The following is a 12,646-nucleotide window of genomic DNA, read 5'->3' as shown; positions in this document are numbered from 1 at the left end:
TGGGCCGGGGCCTGCGGGAGGGGAGGGCCGCGCCGGGCCGTGAGGTGGAGGGTGTGAGAGGGTCCTCTGTGCCCCGGCAGCTTCCTACAGGTTCGCGGTGCTCCTCTTCAACTGCCTCCTCACCTTCGGCTCCTACTTCTGCTTCGACATCCCCAGCGTCCTGCAGGAGCAGTTCCAGGGGGTAAGTGCCGGGCGGGCAAAACAAGGCAGAACCAGCAGCACGGAGGCCTCGGCCGCCGGTGGAGGTTCGGGAGCTCTTTACCGGCGTCGTGCGCTGGGGTCTTATGTTCCAGGTGCCGGGGGTGAGGGGTTGTCACTGGTATGTTTGCTGCGAAGAAGATGCACGAAGCTGGGACGAGCCGTGAGGGGTTTGGGTTCTCACCACTGCCTGGAGAACTGGAAAACTAAAACCTGACCTTGCTCGATGGTTGTCAGCACTCCAAACGACTGTTCGCTACACTAATGAAGTCCAGAGTTAGAATGGTGTTCACGCCACTCTGCACGTAGAAGATCCATAGAATTGAGCGTTAGTACCTACACTGGACTGGAAGACTAGCGACATCAGAGATAGGAGACTAGAAAAGACTTTCTGGTCTTCAGATCCAAACCTCCTGATACTGCAGGTATCACATCACATCTGTCTTTGCTAGCCGAAAGACAGAGCCCTGCCAGGAGACCACAGGAGGACTCTTGTTTAAAAACTAGTTGTATTCTCAAATGCTAGCAAATTGTGTTGTTCAGGGTTTAGACAGATATCCCAGTTGATATCTGGGATTTCTCCAGGGATGCAGGAGTCCCAGAGTTCTTACCTGAATACCTGACAAATTCTTACTTGACTCATTTATCTGTCATTATTGTATTTGTTTCCTCTCTTTTGAGACTTGATTTTACTCGTGTGTGCCATCTGCTGGTAGATTAGTATGTGTAGGCTGAAAGTCGCTGTCCTGTTCTTTGCTTCAATAGCTTCAAAACCAAGGGCAGAAATATATATAGCTTGCATGTAAGGTTGTTGGGTTTTTTTTGAAATGCAGTTAATCCATAACATTCAGACAGTGAACTCCAGGCTAAATTGGGTGCAGTCTGTCATTGAAAACAGGAGTAAAAACAAAAAAAATAGGTCCATATTTATTCCTTCATCCTCCACAACTTCTGTAGGTCTGTGGGAAAAGAGTCATCTATTTATTTACTGAGTAAAGGAAAGGTTGTCATATTTTGTTACCTAGATAACTTTATAGGGTAATGAAACCAAGCCATATTTTTCTGTACTAGGTACTGTGCAAACAGTGGTTTTATCTGCTGACACTCTCATAATATTTCTGCTCTGGTGAATTTAGCCTCTACCTGCCTTACACAAGTGGTACAGTGGTAGTCAGAGCATCTAAGACCCGTGCTTGCAGTGAACACACTTTGTTCTAGAGAACTGTTTCACCGCAGCCTCATACCTTTTTACTACAGCCGATCTGAGGGATTTGTAAATATGCTGGCTATATAAAAATCATGTGGTTAAAATGACGCTTTCCTTGTGGTTATTCAAGACGTTAAGCTTGTGCCTACTGGTGTGGAAGACCTAGTGTGTTTCCCAATGCAGGTAGATTTTTAGTAGTTGGAAGATCGAGAGGTTTTTTCCTGATCCTGTTGAGAAGATGTTGCTTTTCAGTAGCAAAAATGACATTATTAAATCATGCTAGGACTACTGGTTTCCTACTGTTCAGCAAATGCTTTATAGCTGTGAGTTAATATGGACTACTGCTAAGTTTCCTACTTACACACTGCTTAAGACTTTATAGTATGTAATGAAGAGTCGGATCAAGCTAAACTATAGCCAAGAAATTAAGGGATCAAATAAACCTCACGGTGCAGTCTCCTGGCTTTTCTTTTGGACTGAAATGTGTATAAAAGTGCTAAGCCCCTGCCGCTACTGCCACAGAAAGGGAAAGGGAAGACAAAACGTGCCAGTGGCCAGTCATTTCTCATTTGGCAAGGGCTGGCTTGCTGAGAGAAGACACAAGTCCTCTAATTCCTGGTCATGGAAGTGAGAACTGAGCAGAAGAAATAGAAAACTAGTAGGCAAGAGCTTAACTTAATTTTTAAAGGAATGTGTGGGTTTTCATCCATGTCTGCTGCCTAACACAGGCTCTGTGACTTGTTATGCAGAACTTGACCTGCCCCAATGGAACCCATAATAGCAGCACTGGGGAGAATAGCACGCTGGACTGTGTTGAAGGCTTGGGAATGACACCTGCACAATACAATTTGCTGTATGCGATCTATGCTTGGACGTAAGTCACTTTTCTCTTGCTTTGGTGGGGCAGGGTAGTTTGCTAGTTGCTTCCCAGCAGCAAGACACAAATGTTTCTGTTCTTGTTTTCTCCTAGAAATGCAGTAGTGGTTATTCTGGCTGGATTCCTGATTGATAAACTAGGAAATCGCTGTAAGTTCTGACGATCGATTAATTTGTTCTTGGACTGAAATGGAATTTCAGGCTGTTCTTTCAGTGCAAAGGGATGATCAAAGGTTCCACTTCAGTAAGATCACAGAGGGATGGGAGAGGAGGGACAGCTCTGTGTGTGGAGTGTGCGATGGTTAGTTGAGCAGCTCCATGAAAGCAACTGAGACGTTTCCATCCTTTGACCACTGACTTATCCGAATTTACACAGCAGTGCAGTAAATGTGCTTTCCTCTGACATGCATGTAACAGGGAATAGTGTTACCTGTTTTCAATGGGACAAACTGATAAAGTAGTGTTCTGTTCCCTGCTCTGACATTTTTTCTGGCATGTGCCATAATCTGAGACCTAGCAGTCCCAGCAAATGCAGCTATGCTCTGTCTCTGTATCACAGAGGTAAACATCTTACAGATGAGGAGGCACAGAGAAAGAAATCGCTTGCTCTAGGCCATAGTCTGTAGTGGAGCTTGGGACAGGAACAGGGACTCTATATAGAGAGTTCAGAGTCCTCTCTGTGACTTGTTCTGCCTCTCTAACCTTCCACCATCATATCATCATTATTTTGAGGATTCCCAGGTCATTTTATAAAGAGACCAGTCTTTACAAAATTACAATAACGAGGGTAAACTGATAGAAGCCCACAGGTTTACTGGTGTGTTTTGAGGTTGCTCTTTTGCTTTTTGACAAAGAATGCTTTTGTCCTGAGCTCAGCATGTCTGTTGAGGTTTGTGTATTTTTTTTTCTCTTTCTTCCTAGTTGGTGTCTTTGTTTTCTCTCTTCTGACTGTGCTGGGATCATCAATCTTTGCTCTAGGCTCACATTTCAAGGGGTCACCATACCTCCTACCAATGATGCTAACAGGAAGACTGCTCTTTGGCTCTGGGAATGGGTCACTTACTAGTAAGGAATTCACATTCTTTATTACGCCTCACCAGAGGGTCATGATACATTTTTATTTTGCCTCCTAGACCCTTGTCCTACCAGTCAGCTTCACCTGCTCTGCACCAGGAACCTATGTTGCTAACAGAAGAACACTGCTCCTTGAAGGGTTGCATGGATTTAATGTGGGCCAAAATGTTTAAAAGTCTTCCCCTCTAACAAGTTTGTCCTTCTCCCAAGGGCGGGGACTGATGTGTGATTACTCTGCCTTTGGGGTTGTTTTTCTTGCCTTGTTTGAGGGCTAAGTTCACCTCGCATGTCCCAGCATGATTTAGTATGTTTTAAAATGGACTGCGAAGTTGACACATAGTACCTCCATTTGGGATGCGTAGAGGTCTTTCTTTTACTCTAGCTTAAGCGCTCTAGCTTGAGAGGCTGTGTTTGTTGGTTCTGTGCAATGCTCTTGGCCAAGTCTGTTCAAGAGATGATTTTTGTCTTCTCCAAGTTGTGCAGAATCGTATCACAGCCTTCTGGTTCAAGGGGAAGGAACTGGCACTGGCATTTGGACTGACTCTGTCTTTCTCCCGTCTTGGGAGTGTCCTCAACTTCTTCTTCACCCAGCAGTTTGAGGCAAAATTTGGAATGCAGTGGACACTCTGGGGAGGTGAGTTTCTTTGGTGCTTTGGCCTTTTGTCTTCTAGACGTGAGGCTAGCCTGTTTTGTCCAGTTATGAAAAGTACCTGAAAGAGATAGTGAAGTTAGCAGGAGGAAGCACATTATTTTCTAGTTTTTCCCATTGCTTTCTGTATGCAATGGAGTGGTGTTTTCTTCATTGATATCTGAAAACCCTCTCTAAAGCTGTAGTGTCAGCCTGACAGTTTTGTCTGCGGTTTTCTTGAGCTGTTTTAACATCTGCAGTCACAGGTAGTCAGTACTTAATGTAGGTTTACTCCCATGGAATGGAAACTTGAGAGTCAAACAAAAGAGGAATCTAATGTGTTTGTTCTTCTGTATTTAGCTAGCAGAACGTGCTGGTTCTGTAGTAGTATCTGTATTGGTCTCAGCATAAAATGCCTTGCACATGGACTGATCAAAACCGTAGATTTAAATTACTGTGAGAAGCAGAATCTGAATTACATGTTTCTTAGTGTGAATCTGTTCTAGGGCTCATATCTTTAGAAGATTTGAGTTTCTGTCCTCTCTTTGGTGCAGTGAGATGGGATCTGCCTCTAGTGGAAGGGATGATCTCTTTCACAGTGCAGTTAAGCAGTGGCACTCAGGTACTCTGGTGTGCTGGAATGGTGATGATAGGGAGACCTGCCTCAGGGCATCCTTTGTGTACAAAGACTCGGTGATTATAGGAAAGTGATACTTCCCAAACAACAAAACACTATGGGCTATCACCCGTGGAAAAGAGGATGCATATGTGAGATAAATCTCCTGCAGAAATTGAAACCTGATTGCTCTCTTCTGATTCCAGTTCTCAGAGGAGAAACTGTGATGGGTATGGTGTATTGCATCTCATCTGACACTGTTAGTTTAGGGGTCAGGCAGCATTTGCAAGCGCAGCACAGCAACTTCAGTAGCCCGTGAAGGGATAAATACATCAGACAGAGTGTGTATGCATCACAGAGATTGTTTTGGCTCTTTGGAAAAGAAAACGGATACAGATCTCTTTCTGGGAGAAGGATGTCTGCAGCAGATGCCCATTGCTAAACTTGCTTCTGGCATATCCAGCATAATCTAACTTTTCTGGAGCTGAGTATGCTGTAGTAACTGCAGTAGGTCACATAAATGAAGAGGTATAACTTCGCTTCCAGTACCAGCCCATGTGTGATACCCCTCCTGCTCAGGGGACCATGGAAGTTTCTTCACCTCTGGCTTGTTTTAACCTTGGGTTTGTTATGCACAGGCCTGCTGCAGTTTAGAAGGCATTCTGGCTAAAGTCCAACAAAGTGGCTATCTTTAGAGACGAGAGTCGGGCTTCAGCTTCACTGGCCTCAGGGAATTCTGCAGCATATTGGAAGCTTAGTGGACAAAATGCTCAAGGACCCTACAGGGTGGTAAGAGGTAAATGGTCCTACTGTATGGCTGCAGTAGGGAAGGCTGTTAAGAGAAGCCAGGAGTAGGAGTCATAGAGAATTCTGCATATTGCATGCAGTTGGTTTTGTCATTCAGCTCTCTGCACACTGAGGAATTTCTAACACTTCTTGTGTCTTTTCCAGGTACCTTGCTCTGTGTGCTTGGTTTTGTTTCAGCCCTCACAGTCAGTGTACTAGATAAAGTAGGCATGAAGCAACTGGGCTTGGATGGGGTTATCCAGCAAGAATCCAAAAAAGTGGTATGTGGTGCACAAGCAGCTTTTCCATCTCAATCTCTGAAAGCCTGGGGTGCATGAGCACTGCTTTTGCAGTGCAGGGAAGCATGCAGTAGTAAGAGCTGGTCCTGGCCAGAAGAGGGCATTAACACCACTTAATTACATCTTCCAGAGCAGTTCTTCAGGTATATCTGAGGCTATTGCATCTGCAAGCCACTGCACAAGTGCAAATTTTCTGTTTAGAGCCTGTGTATTTGCAGCCTTCCAGAGAGCTGAGTTAGCACTCTGAACGGCATTACTTTTCTGAGCCAGTTACTTCTTGACTGGAGGTGGCTCAGAGAAGGATTTTGTGCATAAAACTAGATAGTAACCTTTCTCTGGAACTGCTTTCTGGCTCACAGGATCCACGATAGAAAATAGCTAATCTGGTCAGTGCTGAACTATCTTTTGCCAGCCCTTATCTTCCATTCCTCCTTGCATTCTTCTGTCTAGGAACAAGCATTACAGGCAATAGGTTGCAATTTTTATGGCACTTAAATCTATTAAGACAGCTTCCTTCTCATGACAGTATTCTTTCTTACTGGTTTCTGTATCTCAGTGTTGTGACTCCTGCTTATACTCTATCTTTCCACTGTGTTTCACTTAAGGTTTTGCAGTAGGCTCTTAATATAGCCTGCTTAGAATAGTCTCTTGCAGCCACAACCTTTATAAAAATAATAAGAAAGCTTTTTTTGTTTTCTTTACTGAATAAAGAAGGAATGCTTTGGAGTCAGCACATGCCAAATTTTGCTTAGAGGTATATGAGCTGCCTTTCAATTCCCTTTTACCTGCTGTTACTTCTTCATTTTTTTGTGATCTTCAGTGGCTTGCAGAAAGTGAGATTAGTGTGAAGCTGAAGACTATTTCCTGGTGAGTGAGGGCACATCTTATCTTTGCAGCGGATTCAGGACGTCCAACGACTTCCCCTTCGCTACTGGCTCCTGGTCCTTACCATCATGTTCTTCTACAACGGAGTCTTCCCCTTTGTGGCCGACGCCAGGTATTGCTCTATGGCTGTAGTCTGCTGTCTGATACAAGCCTATCGGAGCCTAGCAGGCCCTCGATTTTTAGCTGACTGGGAAGTATGGGGTAGTATGCTCGTTCCTTCCACTCACGAAACACAGAGAAACATGCCTTTAACACCTAGTTAAAGATATGAGGGTTCTTTGACCTTTCTTTCCCTTCAAAGATGAAGGAGGCTTCTGAAGGAAAGCAAAAATAACTTAAAGGGAAATCATTAATCCCAATATTTAAAGCTTGGAACACTGCTGAAGGAGGATCAGAAGGATTTGGGAGAAGGGGAAGAAATACTTTATTTAAAAAATAGCCTGTAGATATTTCACCTTTGTGTCAGTCCAACAAAGTGGCTGTCTTTTGAGCTGGGTGGGGTGTTAGCTTCACAGGCCTGGGGCAGTTCTGTCCTGCAGTTCTGCATGTTGTCTGCTGTGTTTGGAACAAAGCTAAGCTTGCGTCAGCCTGGGTTTGTAAGTGAGGAAGCCTTCGCATCCCAGTGCAAGGCTTGCAGACTTCCTTTTTTATGCCTTCATTTGCTTAGAACAAAACAGCAACCTGCCTGACTAAACTGGGACTCCTGCTTCTGTCCTGTGGCTCTGTGACAGACTTGTAATTTTGCCGCTTTCTTCCTGTTTGTGGATGATGTGGCTTCTATACATAATGAGTATTAACTTTTATGGTAGCAAAGGCCTGCACTAAAAAAAAAATAAATTATTTTGGTAGTATTTCATTAGTGATTTATAGTAAGCCCCTGTGAAATGGGGAGTCAAGAAATGTCATCAATGTTGTCATAACAAATGTACAAGTGACCACTTATTAGTAAAATAAAGACATTCAAGATGGTAAGGATCATGAAGGCCTTGATGAGATGGGCTTTCTATCACTTGCCCTGTCATTTTAAGTGAAAACAGTATCTATTGGTTACATAGAATCCTCATTTCTGCAGTTCTGCCTCCCTGCAGAATCTTTTTTTTTTTTTTCTCCCTGTGGAGCAAAAGTTCAGGCACCAAGAGTCATGTTTCACACATCTTTTCTGGCAAAAAATGCTATGGTGCTTCCCAGTTGGAAAAATAATGGTCCCAAGGCCAGTACTCTTTGGCGAATTCTGTTGCAGTAAATCTTCAGAGAACAGTGTCTTGCTTCATACTTTGCTGACAGCACAGGCTATAAGGGCTCATTATTACTAATGGTAAGTAGCCATGCAAGTAGCCAAACCAGGTTTAAGTAGCTTACAAGATTTCTAAATAAACTAATCTTTCTAAGCTGTTAGGACTGTATGACTGTAAATTCTGTAAAGAATTTGAGTAAGTTTTAATGCCATTTTTGCGTGTCCCTAACAAAGGTGAAAGGCTGACTTCTGACAATGAAAACAAAACTTGGTTTGTATGTTTTCTGCTTTAACCGGGTCTCCTTAAGATGCCAAGGGGGGATTCCTAGTACTTCTAAAATGCAGATGTTCAACTCAATACTGATCTTTGCTGATGGATTATTTTAAAATATTTTTCCAGCCCCTTAGCATTCTCACCCTTGGATTGATAATGCTTTCTGCTTCTTCAAAGAGAATGTAAAAAATCCATCCGTATGTTTTGGACAGGTGATGGCAAATTGCTCCTTGTGAGCTGTGCTGATGTAATTGAACATATGCCCAACTTTAACCTGCAGTTTTACTCTGCACTTGCAGAAGCGTCTTCAAAGTAGCCATTTAAGCTACCAGTTTCTCTATGGTGTGCACCAATTAAAATAAAACAACAAAGGCTTGGCACTACAAACCAGATGGAATCAAACTTGTTTACAAGTCCTCTCGTTAAAACCCTTCCTGTCCATATGTTTGTGCTCAGACTTACTTTCTGTCAAAATAACCAGATCAAGAATCCTAATTATGTAATTTTTACTCCCTTCATTTTATTTTTAGCAAGTTTATCCAGGATAAATATTCTGGTTACAGTCAGCAGGCAGCCGCTTATATTGCTGGGGCAGTGTACGACAGCTCCCTTGTTCTCTCTGCAGCAGTTGGCATATTAATTGTGAGTACCCAAAATCAGAAGTGCTTGCTGATAACTTTTTCCTAATTTTTTGAAATGTCTTTGTTACAACCTCCTCAACCAGAATTTAGCCTGTTGTTGCTAAGCAAGCAGTCCTTTAATTCCTTGCAAACTGGAAGATGCACTTTAGTCTGAATTAATAGTCTGAATAACAAGAAATAATGTTAACCTGGTTTTTCCTCTGTCCCTTCATTGTGCTATGGCAGCATCAAGCCATGGCGAATGGCTGATGTTTTGAGAATTCTGAGACTGGAACAGAAAGGATGAGGATAAGCTTTGCAAATAGATGGGAAACGACAGCCTGTGTGTAATCAGTCCCTGTTTTGTCAAACTCTTCATTTTCTTATTTCCGTAATTGTCAGGGCATATCCTCCCCCATTATTAAAGCCTGCCATTTCACATGAATACTAGACACTGATTCTCTGACAAGTGTTTCAGTCTTGGTTCAGGAGTATGCAAGAGGAACTAGTAGTAGCTAGTCTGCTACAATATCAACAACTAGGGAATGACATGTTACTGCCACTCATGCCAGCCCACTTTGCGCAGCCGCTCATGTCGCTAGGATCTGTGGGAAGCAAGGATCCCTTGTAAGAAGCCTTATGTTTGTTTCCTTTACCAGGACTACGTTGGACTGAGAGGCATCTTTGCTGTTGGCTGTGCTGCATTGACTCTGCCAGCCTTCGCTCTCCTGGCATTTACCTTTGTTCCTCCCTTAGTCTGTACCATCTGGTTGGGGATTACTTACTCCTTTGCTGCTGTAAGTGCATAACCCCACTGCTGTAGTTGAGCATTTTGTGGCTGTGCTCCTTTTGCATCCTGGATGGCATGTATCACTGCCCTTGTGTCCTCGTGAGCAGGTTTAGCAGCCACAGTTTGAAGTCATTGGCTCCCCAATTACTTTGGCTAGTAACAAATAATCCCAAAGAATCAATATGGGCGCAAAGCAGAGTAAGGGACCACTTGATACAGCATGAAGCATTAATCTGTCTGTGCTTTTCCTAGTGCTTTTTCATGTTGAATGTAACATCTGAATCTCCTATGAGTCTTAACGAGCTAAATCATCAGGTCTAACTCCCCTTCAAAAATCTGGAGTCAGGTTATTCCAGTTTCAAATAACATGTGTTGTCTGTGCTGTCTCAAGCTGCTTGAAAAGGATGGGAAACAGTCTAGAACCAGCCAATAGGCTGGGAGGGATAAATACCAGATTTTTTTGAAGAGAAAGCACAAATGTCTATTTAGTGGGAATAATTCCTTTTTAAACCAATGACCATCTAACACCTTTAAATAAGGCTTTGTGTTAATTCCTCTTCTTATTACTCCTACCAGGCTAGTATGTGGCCATCCATACCTCTTGTGGTCCCCCAAGCAACGTTGGGCACAGCTATGGGGCTTGCAACTTCTGTGCAGATGATTGGAGTTGGCCTTTCGAATCTCATTGTTGGACACATTCTAGGAACAAAGTCCAGGTGAGAATGCTTTTTCTTTTAAGCAGAGACATCAACAGTGCTAGTGGAACGGTGTGAACAGAAATGAGTGTCTTTGCAACCTGATGCTGCAAGAAATTATAGAGGTGCCTTAAATATCTTCAAGTGACTAGTTGTTCTATCCTGTTTTGGCCTTTTCTAGTGAATTAAAGATCCCTCTGTGGCGCTGGCAACAGATGATGATCTTTATGTTGGCAAACACTATTGCATGCATTGTTGCCTCCATTAGCCTCAATGTTGTGGACAAGAAACAGGTAAGTGTGATAAAAGGTGAAGAAGAACCTTGCATCACCAAGTTGCTTTTATTGATGTAATAGCTGTTGGGTGTGTATATAAGTAATTCCCCTGACATAAAAATAGGACCGCATAAAAAGAGAACTATCTGCTAAAATACTGATGCAGTGCATAGTAGTCAAGCTATTGGCAGCTGTATTTTTTTGCAAGAAGGTGAGGGGAAGGGCCAGGACAGAGCTGTAGCAATGAATGTGTACAGGAAGAGCAGTATCCTTTTTGTCACTAATTGCTCCTTTGAATTTCTAGGGTGGGACACTGAACAGAACAAGAAAGGGAGCACCTGTGGAGCAGGAGGACAGAGACCCTGCAGATGCAGCACCGCTCCTTGATGATGAAACAGGAAACGAAGGCACTCTCAGTTGAACCTTTGCAGTGTGAGAACAATGACAGCTGCCAGACATAGCACTGATCACTTCTGTTTGAAAGTAGATTTTTAGCCTATGTATTTTAAGCATCTTTAAAGGGAATCCTGAAGGGAATTGTCTACAGAAAAGGATGTTTCCACTTTCTTATGCCTGGCTCACAAGTGAAAGGTGTCTGCTGGATGGTTCTTAGGCATTCTCCAACATACAGAAACCTGCATGGGGCACTTTAAGAACTACACTACAGTAAGTGAAACTAACCTAGCTGAAGCTTGTTCTTAAGCCATTAGATAGCTGCTTTTCAATCTTGCATCAAAACTGCCTGCATAAGGTGTGCCTGCCTGGTCCACCATTGTTTCTCTGTCACAAGAATCCTGTACGTCGGCGCTTGCTGATCCACATACCTTGGTAGGCCTGCTGTTTCAGTTACTGCTCTAGATTAGCACGCATCTTTCACCAGTTACATATCCAAGAAAGTGACACCATCATTATTCTTTAGGCAGGAGACTGAATTAATCAAATTGATTACCTTTTGTGCACAAGCCTAGCTTAATTTCTTACTACCTTACTAGAAATGCTTCCGTAAGCCATGCCTATTCATTTGCCTTCAAAGTGTAAAAGGTTTTGATCTGAAATTCTGTCCTTTAAACCAGGGTGCTCTTACTCATGAATGCTAGAGGCTTATTTTACTCAGCCAACTGCCTTTTTCACTATGCAAAACGCTCACAAACACTCACACAGTGTTTACAGAAGCACAAAGGATGCTTTAAGAATGAAGTAAACTTTAACATAGCTAAGTACAAGGAATGCTTAAGTGAATGACTTACGTAAATTATTACAAATCCTTAAGAGAAGAGCAGCTCTGCTCAAGTTGCATTTAATATAAACACTAGTAGACTGAAAGTAATTTAAGCACTGACAGCATCCAGTAAAGTCACATTTGAAGTAGATGTCACAGAAGACAAATCCACCCATCAAAGCAAGGTTTTCTTAAACTGAGTTACTGAAGAGAATGTGTTCAGAGAGCAAGGTCTTCTAAGTAAGGTTTAAGTTACACTGTGAATTCATTTCACACTGCAGACAATTAAAGGATTTCCCTGTTGTCTGGTGCAGCAGAAATTTGGGGTTGGGATTAGAAGTCACAGAACTGCAAAATCACAGATTCCTTTAGTTTGGTGGTGACCTCCTGAGATCATCTAGTCCAACACCCCCTGCTCAAGCAGGGTCAGCTGGAGCAGGTTGTCCAGGACCATGTCTGGTCAGAGTTTGAGCATCTCCACAGGTGGAGGCTCCACAACCTCTCTGGGCAACCTGTCCCAGTGTTTGACCACCCTCACAGTAAAAATGTGCTTCCTTGTGTTCAGATGGAATTCTGTGTCATTTTATTTGTGCCCATTGCCTCTTGTCCAGAGGAGTCTGGCTCCCTCGTCCTCACTCCCTCCCAGCAGGTACACACTGGTAAGATCCCCCTGAGTCATCTCTTCTCCAGGCTGAAGAGCCCCAGCTCTCTCAGCCTCTCCTCCTGTGAAAGATACTCCAGTCCATTTCCCACCTTTGTGGCCCATCACTGCACCCCCTTCCTAAGTCACATCTCTCTCCTACTAGGGAACCCCAAACTGGACTCAGTACTCTGAGGCCTCACCACTGTTTTCATTCAGCTGGTAAATCAGACTCCTGCTAGACTGTGGCTTTAAGTACATCCCTCAGCCTCCAGTCACTGTACTACACTTCAGTGAAATCCTCCAGTTGTATTTTTTCATAGTGGAAAA

The 12,646-nt window shown here is 43.3% G+C and overlaps 1 protein-coding gene across 1 annotated transcript; it reads left to right on the top strand.

Annotated features, from left to right (window-relative positions):
* Positions 1 to 52: 52 nt before the first annotated feature.
* On the top strand, positions 53 to 12,207 carry LOC104832415 (major facilitator superfamily domain-containing protein 1-like; the record flags this gene model as incomplete). Its single annotated transcript, XM_010568577.1, has 12 exons — positions 53 to 181; positions 2,155 to 2,279; positions 2,376 to 2,431; positions 3,203 to 3,346; positions 3,831 to 3,989; positions 5,551 to 5,666; positions 6,581 to 6,681; positions 8,608 to 8,719; positions 9,357 to 9,494; positions 10,064 to 10,203; positions 10,364 to 10,475; positions 10,762 to 12,207. Coding segments are annotated over 12 exons (1,449 nt in total), but the record flags the coding sequence as incomplete, so codon positions are not given.
* Between the last annotated feature and the right edge of the window lie 439 nt (positions 12,208 to 12,646).

This window comes from Haliaeetus leucocephalus, unplaced genomic scaffold, assembly GCF_000737465.1.
Source record: "Haliaeetus leucocephalus isolate CR32 unplaced genomic scaffold, Haliaeetus_leucocephalus-4.0 Scaffold250, whole genome shotgun sequence".
Taxonomy (NCBI): Eukaryota; Metazoa; Chordata; class Aves; order Accipitriformes; family Accipitridae; genus Haliaeetus; species Haliaeetus leucocephalus.
Note: the sequence above shows the minus strand (reverse complement) of the source record. Positions and strands in the feature narration are given on the sequence as shown.